The following is a 17,977-nucleotide window of genomic DNA, read 5'->3' as shown; positions in this document are numbered from 1 at the left end:
AGAATGGGATTTGGCAAAATACAAGGTTTGAATGATAGAAATCTAGATGAACAGTTTAGATTTCCAGTCCATTTTACTATGAAGGTGATTCTTTCTGTAGAACCACTTGTCCTGCACAGACATCTAGGTCACATAGCTTCCCCATCTGAAGAGTATTATCAGGATCTGATAATATAATTCTCCTAAGGAGGGAAATGGATTGAGTACATGAGACCAGACATTTCCTCAGATTTTATTTAGAAAGTGAAGCTTTCTGTCCCATTGCATAAGTAGAGAGGACAGGTGGTATCTGTTATACAGCAAACTCTAGGCATTATATTGAAGAAAGTTATTAACCCAAAGAGCAAAAAGGGACTTATATGGCAGATAGACTAGGGTGAGAGCTGGTTGTTAGAGAGTATCTTCTGAAGCCTTTCAAATGCATGCAGTCCTCCTGAGTTATGAAGTGAGCTCTCAGAGCCTAACAGTGTTCCAGTGCACACTGGAGAATTTATGATAGGCCTTCTGAAGAGATTCAGCTTTCACTAGCCAGTCATCTAAATAAGTCAGAATAGTAACTCTTCTTAGTGATGAGCAATCAAAGAGACTTAGAATCCTTAAAAAATCCATAAGCCTGAAAAAGAGGGCTGTATATTGTGAAGATTAGTTGTTGGTCTTGAAACTTAGGTATTTCTGAAGAGAACTGCAATAGGTATATGGTAAAACACATCTTGTAAATACATGGAAGCTAAATATTCTTCCTGCTGTACAGCTGATATTACAGAGAGAACAGATTACATTTTTAACTTCTTGTACTCTAGAAAGAAGTTGAGTCATTTGTAATCTAAGAATGAAGACTCCTGATTACTTCAGCTCTAGAAACAAACAACAGAGAAAAAACACTTTGTCTGGCCAATCTGTAGAGACAGGAAGGGTAGCACAAATATACAAGGGTGTTGGATACAGTTGTTTACAACATTTTTATTTAGAGAGCCAAGAAAAAAGGTGAAAACATTTTTGAGTTTGAGGGAAATGAAGCAAATTCTAACCACCATTTGAACCTATAGACAGACTCAATTTGTCTGATATTATGTTTTCTCATTCTGATAAAATGGTTAATTCTCTTCCTTCCTCAAAAGAATGAATTGGAGGGGCAAGCCAAAGAAGTCAGAATTTGATTTATTGGGGTGGAGACATCCTGAATGTCGTCTCTGCCTTTGTGACATTGATTACAGCATCCTGAGCCAGGAAAATTGAGCTGAATGGGATGGAGTTTGGGAATGTATCTATACTAGGGGGCAAAATACACAATTCAGGCAGAAAAATCTATTGCTTTATCACCTGTCTCCCAGAATGGTGAGGAGAGAAGCCTTGTTTTCTGAACATTAGTGGCACACAGACAATAGCAATAAAGAGTGTTTGTGTGCCACCACTTGACTGTCCATTTTTATGTATAGACAAAGCTTGAAAATGCCCAAAGTAGAATTGGCTAGAATGTCACAATCCAATTTCTTTTGAATCTGTTCTGAAATTATCTTATATGAAGAGAAGCCTTCTCAATATCCCTCAACTAAATGATAAATATTCTGATGAAAAAAGATGTATGTAAAGATGCTGCCACTCCCTTGCCTCTCTATCAAACATCATCTTTAAGGTTGTTTCCATTTTCTTGGTTTAATAAATAAAAACCCACACCTTTTGAGGAAATTAAGTTTATTAGTGTATTCTGCAATAATGGAGTGGATAAGAATAAGGATCCCAGATATTCTTTTTCTTTTTAAGGAATTTATGTATTGTATTAAGTACAAATGAAGAAATATTTACTATCAGGTCTTCTCCTAAATATCCTTTCCTTAAAACTGGAAACACCTGGACATTTTTTTTATTTTTTCTGAGAGTCAGAAAAAAAACAATCCCTCTTTTTTTATGATAATTGGAAATATAGAATTCTCAGAGAAATTTAAGATCATGAGCACTGCTATGATTAAATGCCCTGTGTCCTCTGTGCTAAACTCCCTCAGGCTGGTGTCCTCGGGTTCAGTAATTGACTTTGAAAAAGACAGATGATGCCTACTCAAGTTACAAAACCTTAGAGAGAATATGCTTCAATTTCCTTTTCACCTTTCAGGGCACATCAGAAGAGGAAGGCCTGTCAGGTTTCTTAGCACAAGAGAAGGGCACTTGCTTGATGGGCAGAAATGGCTCTTGCTCATATGTTTAATGGGAGATTGACCTCTGTAGAAGAGGGTTGAGACAGTGGCTGCAAAGACTGGCTTCTCTGAAATCCTTGTTGAGATCTAGATCCCAAAAAGGAAAACAGAATTAAAGCAAGGATGTCTAAGGTCACTTAGGACTCCCGTCATGTTGGCAATGGAGCTGGAAAAAGTCAACATGTAAAATTTTACTTTTGCTGACTCTGGAGAAGTTTATGGAGAGCCTACACATTTGTAAGAAGTGGAAGGATAGCATCACAGGATTTTGTAGCTGCCTGGGTCTTGCTGAACCCATGTATCACAAGAACACAGAATATTCTCTGTCTGGCCACTGTGACAGAGTAATTGGTAACAATCCTGTTATATTTCTCTGTCTTTCCCCATTGTCAGTCATGTTTTGAAAAAAAAAATACTCCCCTGAGGAGAGTTGCACATCAGCTCCTCACTGAGACAAAGTAAAAACTCAGTCATGTGTGCATTAGCAGCAGTGAACTCCTGTGTTTTGAAAAATGCTACAACAGTACTTTCACGTGACTTCTTGATACATTTCCATAGTTTTGTTTTGTGTCTGCATATTCAGTGAAATCTTAGAGTATACAGCAGTTTGGTCAGATTAGATCTGCCTATGGTGTTGACATATCTAGCCAGATGGAAAACATTGTTAACAGGAAAACCTGTTAATGGCAAAGAAAAGAAGAAAGAAAATCCTGCCTGTCATGAAATATCATTTTTATACAGTAGAAATTTTCACACTGAACAGTATTATTACTAGTCCAGGGAAAACATTCCATGCTACATCTATATACTTTCAACAGCCTGAAATTCTGGTCTTCATATATCTTATAAGAAAAAAAAATCTGTGATAAACTGGAACCAAACTTCACATTTCTCACAAGTGGACCCATATTTAAAAATGAGATATTCTATGACTCTAAAGCAGACCAAATGATTCTAGTATTTTCCTTTTTTTTAAGCTATGAAAAGTCTGAACAACCTGTTTATTGTGACCAAAGGCAATAACTGGGAGCCAAAAACTGCTGCTTTTAGTTAGCATTTTATTATCTGCTATAGCAGCACATCACTATTAGCTATGATATTCTAGTTGTGAGGAGAAACTGGTATTTATTAATTAACAAACAATCCAAAACACTTTGAAGTTTCATATTCTAAAAAATATAAGCAATCACAGAAGATAGGGTTGCTAAAAATATCAAACTAATTTAACAATGTCGGTCTGAGGCTCATTTCACATCTGGACTTCACAATTTTGTGATGCTAACTGTGATCCATTAATTAAGACACTATAGATTTTCTATTCCCTGTTTTAGGGGAATTGAAAGTTTATGTTGCTTTCAAAGTTCAGTGAGATATATATGCAGTTCTATATAGTTAGAGGAGTCTTTCAGAATATGTCAGAATCAAAGAAATTCATATACTTGTTATAAACTGGGAAATATCTATTTTTATGAGTATGGTGCATGCCTCTGTGTGTGTTTTTATGATCGGTTATTTCTATGGAGGTAGACCATAACCGATTGTTAGAGAACTAAGCACAGAAAGGTAAAACAATGGCCTAGGTATTGTGTCAATATTTTAAAAGGGTAAACAGAATGGTCTGGGTAATTATAGGCCTTACAGTCTGACATTGATCTCAGGCAAGATGGAACTGCTGATACATGATTTCACTCATGAAGAATGAAAGGATGGTAATATAATTAATGCCAATCAACATGGCTTTATGAAAAATAGATCCTGTCAAACTAACTTGATCTCTCTTTTGGATGAGAGTACAAGTTTGATAAAGGTAATTGTGTTGATGTAATATACTTAGACTTCTGTAACACATATGATTTGGAACCACACATTTTGATTAAAAAACTAGAACCTCATAATACTAATATGATACACATTAAATGGATTAATAGCTGGCTACTGAGAGGCCTCAAAATGGAAATAAAAAATCATCATTGAGCAGATGTGTTTCTACTGGGGTCCCACAGGGTCAGTTCTTGTCCCAACACTATTTAAGATTTTTATAAATGACCTTGAAGAAAACATAAAAATCATCACTGATGAAGTTTGAAGATGAGACAAAAATTAGGGTAACAGTAACTAATGAAGATGACAGGTCACTGAGAGAGAACAATCTGAATTTGTTGATAAATTGGGTGCAGTCAAACAATATCCATTTTAATATAGCTAACTGTAAATGTATACAGCTAGGAACAAAGAATGTAGGTCATACTTACAAGATGGGATACTTCCTATCCTAGGAAGCAGTGACTCTGAAAAAGATTTAGTGTGTGTGTGTGGGGGGGTGGATACTCAGCTGAACATGGGCTCTGAGTGTGATACTGTGACCAAAAGGGCTAATGTGATCTTTGGATGCATAAACCAAGGAATCTTGAGTATGGAGTAGAGAGGTTATGTGATCTCTGTATTTGGCACTGGTGCAAATATTGCTGAAATACGGTGTCCAGTTATGGTGTCTATGGTTCAAAAAGGTTTCAGAGTAGCAGCCGTGTTAGTCTGTATTCGCAAAAAGAAAAGGAGTAGTTTTGGCACCTTAGAGACTAACAAATTTATCTGAGCATAAGCTTTTGTGAGCTACAGCTCACTTCATCGGATGCATTTGGTGGAAAAAACAGTGGGGAGATTTATACACACACACAGAGAACATGAAACAATGGGTTTTATCATACACACTGTAAGGAGAGTGATCACTTAAGAGGAGCCATCACCAGCAGCGGGGGGAGGAGGGGAGGAGGAAAATCTTTCATGGTGACAAGCAAGGTAGGCTATTTCCAGCAGTTAACAAGAACATCTGAGGAACAGTGGGGGGTGGGGTGGGGGGGGAGAAATAACATGGGGAAATAGTTTTACTTTGTGTGATGACTCATCCATTCCCAGTCTCTATTCAAGCCTAAGTTAATTGTATCCAGTTTGCAAATTAATTCCAATTCAGCAGTCTCTCGTTGGAGTCTGTTTTTGAAGTTTTTTTGTTGAAGGATAGCCACCCTCAGGTCTGTAATCGAGTGACTAGAGAGATTGAAGTGTTCTCCAATTGGTTTTTGAATGTTATAATTCTTCACGTCTGATTTGTGTCCATTGATTCTTTTACGTGGAGACTGTCCAGTTTGACCAATGAACATGGCAGAGGGGCATTGCTGGCACATGATGACATATATCACATTGCTAGATGCGCAGGTGAACGAGCCTCTGATAGTGTGGCTGATGTGATTAGGCCCTATGATGGTGTCCCCTGAATAGATATGTGGACACAGTTGGCAACGGGCTTTGTTGCAAGGATAGGTTCCTGGGTTAGTGGTTCTGTTGTGTGGTGTGTGGTTGCTGGTGAGTATTTGCTTCAGGTTGGGGGGCTGTCTGTAAGCAAGGACTGGCCTGTCTCCCAAGATCTGTGAGAGTGATGGGTCGTCCTTCAGGATAGGTTGTAGATCCTTGATGATGCGTTGGAGAGGTTTTAGTTGGGGGCTGAAGGTGATGGCTAGTGGCTTTCTGTTATTTTCTTTGTTGGGCCTGTCCTCTAGTAGGTGACTTCTGGGTACTCATCTGGCTCTGTCAATCTATCTGTTTCTTCACTTCAGCAGGTGTTGTAGTTGTAAGAATGAATTATAGAGATCTTGTGGGTGTTTGTCTCTGTCTGAGGGGACAACATGATCCAATAGATGGAAATTGAAGTTAGACAAATTCAGATTCGAAATAAGGTGTACATTTTTAACAGTGAGGGTAATTAACCATTTACCAAGAGTCGTGATGTATTCTCCATCACTGGCAATTTTTTGAAACAAGATTGGATGTTTTTCTAAGAGAGATGGTGTAGAAATTATTTTGGGGAAATTCTATATCCTATATTATATACAGGATGTCAGGTCAGGTGATCACAATAGTACTTTCTGGTCCTGGAATCTATGAATCTATTAACACTAAGGATATATCTACACTGCAGAAAACCCCTCGCGGCAGCGAATCTCAGAGCCCAGGTCAACTCACTTTGACTCACATGGTTTGTGCTAACAGGGCTAAAAATAGCAGCATAGATGTTCCCACTTGGGTTGGATCCCGAGCTCTGAGATCCTTCTCCTTGCTAGGTCTCAGAGCTCAGGCTCCAATCCGAGTGGGAGCATCTACACTGCTATTTTTAGCTCCATAGTGCAAGCTCAAGTCAGTTGACCGTGGCTCTGAAACTCACTGCTGCGGTGTTTTTGTTTTGTAGATGTACCCAATAATACTAGAGGACTTTGTGGCCTAGAAAGGGTGGAGGTTAAGCTAGAGGTCAGAGACTGCCTGGGGTGTCAATGAAAAGTTGACACGCTGGAAAACACAGAGAGAGGGAGAAACTACAGCAGGGATGGTCTGTTTCTTCCTGCCAAAGACTGATAATACTCATGTCTGAAGGCTTTTTATTGTTTTTCCTCTTTGCTCTATGCATTTTGTACTTTAGGAGTGAATAAATAATGCTTTGTTTTGAAGACAGTGTTTCTGTGTCACTGAAAATGTATGGTGTCCATAGGAAAAGTCTTAAAGGTGCCAACACAGAGTTGGACCTGTGTTAACATCGTTAGGAAGCCTGGGGCTGAAGCCCAGAAATCCAGTCTAAGCAGGGCCGGCTCTAGGTTTTTTTGCAGCCCCAAGCAAAAAAACAAAAAAAAAAAAACAAAACAAAAAAAAAAAACCACCTCCAAGAGGACAACTGCAGAAGCAAAAAACAAAACAAAACAAAAAAAACCCAAACACCTGGAATGCCGTCCCTCGAATTGTGCCGCCCCAAGCACATGCTTGGTTTGCTGGTGCCTAGAGCCGGTTGTGAATCTAAGAGTGGGTGGACACCTGTTTCCACCCAGAGTGAGGTGCAAGAAGCCAAACCTGTCACCTGAGGGGTGCATATGAGATAGACTAAAAGGGGTATAAGATAATAGTTTACCTTGTAGCCATAACAATGGTGGCAGTTGTGGTGGGATTAGAACTGTGACAGTGGTAATTTGCAGCAAGTGACCAACAGCAGTAAAAACAAACATTTGCAAAGGTAAAGCAAAAGGGAAAGTGGTTTATTATTTTTAGGAAGAGACAAGGAAAGAAAAGTTAGAGAAAATTAGTTATGCACAGCTCCCTAAAAAGCAGTCATGGAGATATGCAGAGGCAAGGGGACAGACCCCAAAGCTAAGCAATTCACAGTTAGTTCAAGTGCTACACTCCAATAATTGGCACATATGCAGCAACCAGAGCAATGGCCTTGTCCAGACTCAGTTCCCTAGGACAGCAAAGCCTGGAGTGGCAGATTTAAAGGGAAAAGCTGCAACCTGGGGGAAAAAAAGTTGGAGCTGGAGCAAAAGAACCATGCAGGTCAGGAGAAACAACATGGGAACCAGGGGCGGCTCTACCGATTTTGCAGACACAAGCAGTTGCTGCCGAATTGCCACCGCCGCAACAGCGGCGGAGCTGCCGCTGAAAGCCGCCATGGGACACGGACTGACGCCCCATTCTAAATGCTGCCCCAAGCACCTGCTTGGAAAGCTGGTGCCTGGAGCTGGCCCTGATTGGAATGAGAAAAGAATGTGCCCGCAGCAAACCCATTTGGAAAGTGGGGACACACACCATACCTAGCTCCTCAAGCAGCCTAGATTCTAAAGGCACATCTACACTGAACACTCTTTATGTTGGCATGTAGAAGAGATAACCTGTATGCATCCCTAGCCAGGGTATAAATAGCAGGGTAGATGGTGAGGCACTGCTTAGTGAGAGTGAAGACACACCTGAACACTTAAGGCATATACCCTATAACAGTGGTTCTCAACCAGGGTCTGGGACCCCTTGAGAGTCCGTGAGCAGGTTTCAGGGGGTATGCCAAGCAGGACCAGTGTTAAACTTGCTGGGGCCCAGGGCAGAAAGCCAAAGCCCCACTACATGGGAATGAAGCCCTGGGGACCCTGAGTCCCACCCCTCAGGACTGAAGCAGAAGCCTGAGCAACTTAGCTTCACAATGCCCCCTGTGGTGTGGGGCCCCTGCCAATTGGCCTGCTTGCTACCCCCTAATGCCACCCTTGGCTTTTACATGCAGAAAAGCTGTTGTTGTGGCACAGGTGGGCCATGGAGTTTTTATGGCATATCGAGGGGCCTCAAAAAGAAAAAGGTTGAGAACCCCTTCCCTACACAGCTCTCTACATGCCAAGCAGGGTTCTCCCATGCTCTTTTACCAGCATAGTGTCCATTGCCTCGCTGCTCCTGGAGACTTTATCCTCTGCCTTGCCATTTCTGGATCCTTTTGCTGCTTTCTGTAGCTGCACACCACAGGGTGGATGCAGCCTGCTTTTCACTGAGGAGTATACGTACTCTACACGCCACCACCAGAGGTGTGCAGTGTAGTTCTACCTTAAATTGTTACCTAAAACCACAGGTCGGGGGTGACAGGTATTTTCAGTGCTTTTGAGATGAGTTGGTTTTACTGAATTGGGTGGTTGCTGGGGACATGGAATGGTATCTGTCTCCCTTACTAATGGACAAGCTCCTGGATGCTTTCCCCTGTATGGTCAGGAAGGACTGACACCTGAAGAATACAGGGGGAAATGTCAGTGGGGAGCAGCCGCCCCAAATCAAGTTGGTTTTCAGACAAAGGAAAATCTGAGGCTAGCCTCCTAAGAATTCTAGTTTCATTTTTATATTGAATTATCCTGTTTTGGGTTTCAGTGGCCAAGGTTTGCATAGCTCTCCTAAAATGTAAATTTATAAACAAAACAGAATGCTGGATTAATCAAGGACTGGAAAAAGGTGATGGGAACTAACCGAGGTCTGCCCACAATCCCATAATCTTTCCATAATCATTGAATGTTTGTATTAAAATGATAATCAGTGAAATAGTTAACAATGTTGACAATATAATTACCATTAAGCTTCAGAGCTAGTAGGCATTGATGAGGCACTTGCTTTTATATACCCTTCTTAGGTTCTACGACAGCACTTCATCAGAAGATTTTCTCCACAACTGTAAAAGCCATTACCTATCCTTTACATCATAAAGGTAAGTAATAAAATATGCCTACCCCTACTGTAGAGGTTTTTTAGATTCAGTACAAATATCCATCCATTTGAAAGTAACATGAAAGAATTAAAATAGTACTAATTTTACACAAAGATCTAGCTTCTCTTACAGTTTATATTCCATCTGACTACACTTTGTAAATTTAGTGAGATGTTTTCTTAAATGAAAAAATACAAAAGACAGCAGAAATAAGATCTCCAAAAGGAAAACTCTCTGCTTAAACCATCAATTTGAAATTTCATACTATTCCTTTGAATTTCATATTGCTGTTTTAAAATATAAATCCTCAAAATGTAAGCTTTCCTCATCACCCCCTTCTGTCAGATGTCTGCAAATTTATTTTGTAGCTTATTACTTTGCTTCAAGAAAGCTATTGGTTTCAGAAATATTGATTCAATTTTTAGCTGTGGTAATAAAATGCTCATTATTGTTATTTGCCTAACGTATTTACAATTTCTAAGCTAGTGTACTTCAGTATAGCTGAACTGAAGTTAATACTACTACACTGATTTAAACCATCATGTAACCTGGATCATTTCTATGTTTTGGGTATTACCATAATACAAACAAACAATAATAATAGTAGTAATAATCTAAAGGCTCACAGACTAGCATACTTCATTATATAGTCTAATAACTTAATAAAACCTGAAATTAGTAAACAAAAAATACCAATGACCTCAGACTGAGTAGTTCGCTACATTTCATTTTGGAGCAAATATTTACAGCTAGGTTATAAATTTCTAGAAATATAGGGCTCATAATGCAGTTTTCTGTAAACATGAATCCCTCATTTTCAAGGAGGTATAAACCAGCTGTAAATATTTGTTCCATATTCAAATGTTGCAAATTAAGCAGTCCAAAGTCACAAGTATTTGTTGTTTACTAATTTTCAAGAAAATTGGTTTGATCTTTATCAAATTGTTAGAGTGTAAAATAAAGTTTGCTTACCTGTCACCCTTTTGATGATTATTATTTGTATTATGGAAACACTCGAAAGGCCTCAGTCGGGATTGGGACTCAATAGTGCATTGTGAATGGTATATATAGGCTGGATGAAAATTATCCAGATTAGAGTACAGCTAAGGTTGGTATACATGGAGACTTCGATTATACCTACATCATCAACATTTTCAAAAAGGGGTTAAAACTAAGCTTTACACAAACTATCCTTCAAGCTAGGCAAATCATATGCTCTTAATGGGAATAAACTTCCAAATAATCACTGTTTTAACTACGCCATTTTCAGACCATGAACTTTTCCAGTGGATAGTGCCTGCTAATACCCAGGAGCTGTGGAGAGGTTTTATAAGTCAAAATGGAGGCTGGGACAAGATTGTGCTGACCAATAATACCCTGGCTAATCTAGAAAAGTGGCTTGCAGAATGTTTTGCTATCCTGTCTAGATCAGACTGGAAAAAGATAAACATTTTCATATTATTGGTTGATGTAACAGTTGGCTGGTCCCTCCATCGGCCAATATGAATTTTTGGTGCCTGAAGCAAAGTTATTTATCATCAAATATCATTGCCTTTTTGTTTGTTTGTTTTTGCTCAAATTCTTGTTTCTATGTTTTATTTTAAACTTTTCATAGCTTGGGGCTAAATCATCCCTGCCTGGGTTAAAAGTTGTGGGGAAGTTAGTTTGTTTTTAAATCTTCACAAGGATTCCCCCTTGTAATTCCACAGTGACTTTGGTTCAGAGAATCTTTCCCCTCACCATGGATCCCTCACAGTGTGACTCTACTGGAGCCATGTTGAGACATAATTCTCACATCTGTAGTGGCCCTGGATGGGGCAATACAGGGAAGGTAGTATAGTACAGGTATGGGTATGGGACAGAAGAGGAGATTTACATCCCTCCCAGGCAAGTCAACTCTTCACTGCAGCCTTCCCAATTTCCATAACCTCCCTCAGCACTGACTACAGACCTTGGGGGCTCTGTGCTACAGTAGCAGATGAGTCCCACATCAATGCAGAAGGTGGGATATCTGGGTTTAGAGGTATGCACCACATATGGAACTAATAAGAGTATGATTTTTAGTAAGAGAGTTCCATTTTGTGGTTGCTATGGCCATGGGAATAGATAGGAGCAGGACTGCTTCTCCTATCTCAACAACCAGAATAGCAGAGTGAAACAAGACAGCATCCTGTTCTCTAAACTGATCACCCCAAGGTAAAATACAGTATTGAGCAATGGAATAACAGAACTATACTTCTCCAGTCAGACACCTTTTATTCTTTGCACATCTGCTCTAGTGAGCCAGACAATGAAAGTTGGAAATTCATATGCTAAATTATACCCTCCTGCAGATTTATACAGGAGGGCAGATTAAAAGGAGCCAGGGAATTCTGAGAAGTTCACCTCAAGAAAATTCCTTCAAACTGTTCCTCCTAGTGGGAAGGATTTGGAGGTCTGTGAAGAAGGCATGCCACACAGCCTCCTAAACTTATGTATCCCCAGGATCTAAGATAAAGAGATCCATATCCAGAACTCATGTACAGTGATGTTGGTGCAGCTCCTACTTCCCTCCCAGTCATCACACACTTGTATATATGCATGCATACCCCTCCACCCTCTATCCCCTTTCCCAAGGAATTGCAGGTTAACAATGCAACAGTTAATGATAAAAAAAGAAAAGGAGTACTTGTGGCACCTTAGAGACTAACAAATTTATTAGAACATAAGCTTTCGTGAGCTACAGCTCACTTCCACAAGTACTCCTTTTCTTTTTTGCGAATACAGACTAACATGGCTGCTACTCTGAAAACAGTTAATGATGTTTCTACTAGCACTGACTTAGGCACAAACTTCCACTGTGACATTTTCCCCCATCTTCTTGGCCATGCATTCATGGAGAGGTGGATATGTTCAGGCAGAGGTGGTATTCTCCCCTTTGTGTAACTCCACCCAAATTAGTTTCTTCTCCTCATAGTAGTCAACTCTTTCTGAAAATCAGTCCCCTTTAATGTGTCTCATCTTGTGCACACAAAAATTGAGGAGCCACAAATAATTAGTCACTTTTGAAAAAACTGGTCTAAACTGCTACACTGATGTAATAAAAGCTTTCAGTACACCAGCATAATCAGTAAATAAGGTCAGTCGTTCTATGCCTGGATCCAACCAATTGTCGAGAGGTATAACATTCAATAACATGAGACTGAAAATGAAATGAGTACATTGTTAGCCTCTTGTATCATTACAAATTAGTACATTTTTGTAATAATTTACAGTGATAATAAATTTAGGACTGTGCGGGAAGCATCACAGAGTGGAATTAGCAGCACACTGTAACAATCACCAGCGTATGTAAGATAGGAGTTCAAAGAGCAGCTGTTTCAAATGTATCAAAACAAGTACTAGTGATGGAAACAAAACACTATACCTGTATTCATCCTGGGTAAATCGTGGAATTACTGAGGGTTGCAATACAGCAATTTCTACAGTGGTGGTATTGAACTTCACAGGATCACCATCATCAAATGCAATAACCACTAGCTATAAACAAAACAAAAGTCACTCATTTAACATGGATAGAAATATTTTATGTCAATTTCTATCCAGGGTACCCTTACATTTTCAGGAGCTCACAAACCGGATATCAATTTTTAAAAATGCAAATCAGATGCTATCATAAAATAACATAGGGACATAATATACAGGCAAAAAAGGCAACAATAACGAACTATAGGCTTAACTGATCATGCAAAGTTCAGGAAATCTTTAAACAAATATATGCTGCAAATGCTGCTTGCATTCAAGTCTCCATTCCCTTATACAAAATACCAGCTCCAAAATACGACAGCTCAAAGTACATTCTTTAAACTATCTAGTGGATTTCCTTAATATAGTATTTGATCAAACCAAAGATATGGTTGAAACCATTTTGGCTCTTCTACCATAACAGGTAAATCCCAATTTTACAAATCCTCATTTTGGAGATTCTGTATCCCTGTGGCTGATAATAGGCTATCACATGTTGTCCCTTTTTACACCTCCCCAACTTATGGACGTTATTGCCCAAGAGCAAGGCTGTCTCATGATTTAAACTGGCATATTAAATGTTGGCATGGCAGCACGACTTTGAGAACCTATATACATTTTAATGCTATTTTGTAATAAGGATTTTCTGTTTTCTCTGATTATAGATTGCCATCTACCTGCAATCTGAACATGATGACTTCACCTGCTGTACCATAGTGCTTTTTAACATTAAATAATTCCCTCAAAAAAGCTTTTCAGATTGAGAAATATCAGATTTCCAAATTTTCAACAAAACTGTGAATTCAGTGCAGCTGAAAGGAGACAGAATTCAAAACTGAAGTCCTATATCCAAAGAACAAGTAATGCACTACATGCAGCAAGGTGAGCCCTGTCACCCCAGACCACTACTGTGCTAGAATAATAAATTAGAAAGATCTCCTTAGATAGTAAGGGTACTTTGCTTATTCTTGTTTCTGTTCACGTTTTACTGCTTATTTAGTGTTCATGTATATTCAATCCTAGATCCCTCAGCTGAGACAAACCAGGTTGCTTGTAAATAGGATCATTTATTCTCACTCCAAGCTGAGAGGTTTGAAGCACAGCTGTCAACTAGTAAGAGGACAACAACCAGACTACTGAGACGGAAAATGATAGGACAGCCTCCACCCCTATACCTCTGTCCCTAAGGTCAGTTTTATTTCAAGAATTTACCACTTTTGAGTTACTCTGCACCTCACTCCAGCACAGCCCTTCTATCCCCCTTCTGCATGAGGCCCATCTCTTCGCAGAATCAGTAGGGTCAGTGCAGAGACAACATATGTAGGAATGTAGCTGCCATGTCTCCTATAGCTGTGTAACTGGGCTTCAGAATTTGACCACTTAATGAAGAATTCATGGGAAGCATAGAGGGGCGATAAAAAGCCTGTATCATATTAATACTAATGTGAGCACAAAATAATTCCCCCTCTGGAAAATTTTATCCATGTATTGACTCAAAAGCAAATCAGAAACTTTTCATGTTGTCAGATTAATCCACAGAATGCAACATTATTCATGCCAGAAATGTGAAACAGTGACTGGACAGGTTTATTTCATTACAGTTAAAAATAAACAAACATCTCTTCTATCCTAGTTTCAAAAATATATAAACAAAAGGAAGGGGAAAATACATGACTTAAGGATATTTTGACAGATGGTATTTTCCACATCAGGAAATTAGACATTAAAAAACCCCAATCATTACAAGATAAATTTATACATTTTTCTTCCATTGACATTTTGTCATTTTCAGCTAGGAAAACGTGTGATTAAGAAAGAGCTATTATAACCCAACAAATCAAATGAAAAACACTAATTGTTCTACATTTGAGCCTGTGTCTTCAGGTACAATGAAAACAATACCACAAAAAATTTAATTCTTAGTCACAGTATTCTTTGCCATCAATTTATTTTTTTAGAATATGGCTTTAACAACCAGAAAATCCCATCAAAGTTTCATCAAAACTTTATGCTGAATTTCTTACCACCATCAGACAATTAATAGAAACAGCATTTTCATTCTAATTACGCTTTTTGATAGGCGTTATACAAGACAAATACGTAGACAGATACCCAGTACTACCTCTTACATAACTTTCAGAGAGACAGCTTCTCTTCCCCACCATGCTCTTTTAAGAGAATCTTAGACATATCTGGAATCAAACTTTGCCCTGACTTGCACTCTGTATGCCTCTACTGAAGTCAATGGGTTTGGATAGAGTGTACGGTAGGGGAGAATTTAGGTGGTTCTTATTTGCTTTGAAGATCCATTCTTCCATCCATTCAAAACTACCATGTCACAACCACTATGATAGTGCCTAATTGAATGAGGCTTTGCCTGTCTGTCGGCATCTAGCTACTGCATAGCAACATTGCTCATTAACAGACCTGAGAGAGATAATTCTTAATTTTTTCCTCCAGAAACTGCACAGATTATTTCAGAGCTCTCATAGCTTTTGCTAATCTGAAAGTAAACAAAAAGGGCTTGGAGTCTGTCTCTCCTATATAACAGGAAAATATACTGCTAGTAGGCCACTTGTGGCTCTGAGGATAAATTTTGTACTAATTATGGATATAGTTTTATTTAAAGAAATAAAACCAAAAATAATATTTCCAGAACAGTAAGTCTGAAAATTTAGAAAAGAGGAAACAAGGTTTTAATTCAAACTACATTTTCTTCAATCACAAATGAAAACTGGTTAAATTTGAAATAATACATAATATAAAACCAAAGGTATAAATGAAATAACATTTGTCATATTTCATATTTTTATTCATGTATATGCATATGCCTGCTGATACTCATACCTTAAATATTGTACTGGGCTCTTCATTAAGATTTACTCGAGTTACTACACGTCCTGAATTTTCCTCTACATCAAAAATGCTGGCACTGTAAGGGAACTGGATGACATCTACTTTGTACCTTACACGACTTGCTGGTGTACCCTATAAAGTAAATGCATATTTACAATTGTAAGAATTCAACACAAATATTGAAATACTTTCTTAGTTTTGCACAAAATAAGGAGCTGTATAAAGAATGGGATAGAAAACAACACTGGAAAATATTATAACATAGACTGATGGCCTATCCCCAATGGGAAAACTATGTTCATTTCTAAGGGATTCTCCCAAAAAAGATACAGCTGACATTGAAGAGGTCCAGAGATGAGTGATGAAAATGATTAGAGGTTTGGAAAGATTTCCTTATGAAGAAAGATTGAAAAGACAGGACTGTTTAGTTTAAAGAGGATATAAATAAGGGGTGAGGATATAAACAAGGGGGTAGGGTTTACAAAATAATTAATAGAACAGAGAAGGTAAATCTCATAATACAAGAACAAGGGGACATTCACCGAAACTGAAAAATAACAAACTGATAAAACGGATAAAGGGAAAGAGTTTTACACAACGTTAGGACACTTGCCTCTTTCCTCAGACATCACTGAAAAAGGCACAGCACTGCCTATGAGCTTTTCTAAACTACATCCATTTGCACAGAGAATAAATAACGTTAGCAGACTGTTAAGAGATTGCATTACAAAATTGTGTGTGTATGCAAATATAGTTTTAAACCACTGTTATAGCTTTGACATACTCAACCAATTTTCACCAGACCACTAAAAGACACCTTTGTGGCACAGGGACGCTCCATCAAATTTCAAGTTACAAGTTGAAGCTGTTCCACTTTGTATAAACAATTGAAAGCTCATTGGAGCAGGAACTTGAAGTTGGATCCACCACATCCCAGGTGACTGTCCTAACAAATGGGCTATTGGGCAAAGGCTGTCATTGACAGCAGCATCACAGTCTCCTTCTTGTCCTCTGGGAATGGTGCCTAAGTCCTCTTATGAATTTAGCTCCCAGCAATTTTTTTTCGCCCAAACGACTTGGTGAATTTGTGCCAAACACATTAATAATTTGGGTCAACCCAAATCTGTATTTTTCAGGGAATAACTCATTGGTTACAACATTTTGCCCAGCTCTACTCCTGAGCAGCTCCAAACAGAGCCTGAAAATTACTTCTTAGAATAGGAATGTTTGTGCAACCTTAACTATGTGTGTTTTTACATCAATAAGAAGATCAACAATTATTTTAGCTAAGACAAATACTAGAATGCATATATGTAGAGCCCCATGTGTTTCACAAATGTGAAACACAAAAAAAATGAAAAACAATGAAAATGAAATAAAATAAAAATACTAACTCCCACAGTGGTGGCTCCTGTGGTTCCTGTCCTATAAGATTGGGACCAGTTCCCCGTTCCCAGAGTTGTGACCTGGCACATGAGATGGCAACACCTCTCAGGCCAAATTGGAGTGAGTGGCATTGTGACCCAGTGTGCCAGGTCGCAATACACGGAATGGGCAGCCAGGCTCAGCTGAATGGGACAGGAGCCACCTCTGCAAAGTGAATGTGGGATGTGCTCATTCTGTGCTACCCAACCAGGGCTTCCCACCTCCCAGGGGCAGGTCCCAACCCCCCGGGTTGTCGGGAGGGGAACGGATAAATAAATTAACAAGATATACCCCAAAATAGAACAAAAACTATTATTAAAATAAAAAGAATTTCATGGGTTTTTTTAGATGTAAGCCCTCACGCACCAGGGAATAAACCATAAACTGATTGATGAGGTTTAGAAAAAAGCTATGTCTATGGGCAAGTTACTCTATAAGTGTCCATTTTGGAGTTTCTTGAAGCCTACTAAGAAGTATCTGGTATTGGCCACTGTCAGCGACAAGACACTGGACTAGATAGATCACTGGTCAAATTTCTAACTGAATGTCCACCAATTTCTAATGGCATTGTTACTTTAATAATTATATGCTTTGAGCCAAATGCTGCTGTTACTCCTCTGATTCCATTCAATTTGATGGAGTTTCATAGTTGTAATTGAGAGCATTATTGGGATCTATGATTTTTGAGATTTTTAGCTGGCAGAGAAAGGAACAGAGGCCTTGCTTAAGGTTGTCCACCCTCTAATGTAGCTTTCAGCAACATTTTAATTATAGTATAATTTCCAAAACACTATATAGACATACATGTTTGGTTTTCAGTTTCTCAAGCATATCCACCTCTGTATGTAATTAAACAATTAGGATCAGTTAGTCCACAGGTGTGCAACAGGAAATGAGAAGAGCATGTGCACCCCCGGGTGCCTGTTCACACCAGTGGCGTAGCAGTCCTACTGCTCCTCAAGCACTT

The 17,977-nt window shown here is 38.9% G+C and overlaps 1 protein-coding gene across 4 annotated transcripts in view; it reads right to left on the bottom strand.

Annotated features, from left to right (window-relative positions):
* The window catches only part of PCDH15 (protocadherin related 15), an 811,839-nt gene that overhangs the window by 155,956 nt on the left and 637,906 nt on the right, over nucleotides 1-17,977 (bottom strand). For all 4 annotated transcript variants that reach the window (XM_043518631.1, XM_043518633.1, XM_038411063.2 and 1 more), the window contains 2 exons: nucleotides 15,577-15,717; nucleotides 12,632-12,744 (listed from right to left, as the gene is read on the bottom strand). In XM_043518631.1, the coding sequence (XP_043374566.1) occupies nucleotides 12,632-12,744; nucleotides 15,577-15,717 (254 nt within the window). The remainder of the gene's footprint in view (nucleotides 1-12,631; nucleotides 12,745-15,576; nucleotides 15,718-17,977) is intronic.

This window comes from Dermochelys coriacea, chromosome 7, assembly GCF_009764565.3.
Source record: "Dermochelys coriacea isolate rDerCor1 chromosome 7, rDerCor1.pri.v4, whole genome shotgun sequence".
Lineage (NCBI taxonomy): Eukaryota > Metazoa > Chordata > Testudines > Dermochelyidae > Dermochelys > Dermochelys coriacea.
The sequence above is the reverse complement of the archived record's forward strand: the minus strand, read 5'-3'. Positions and strand labels throughout refer to the sequence as shown.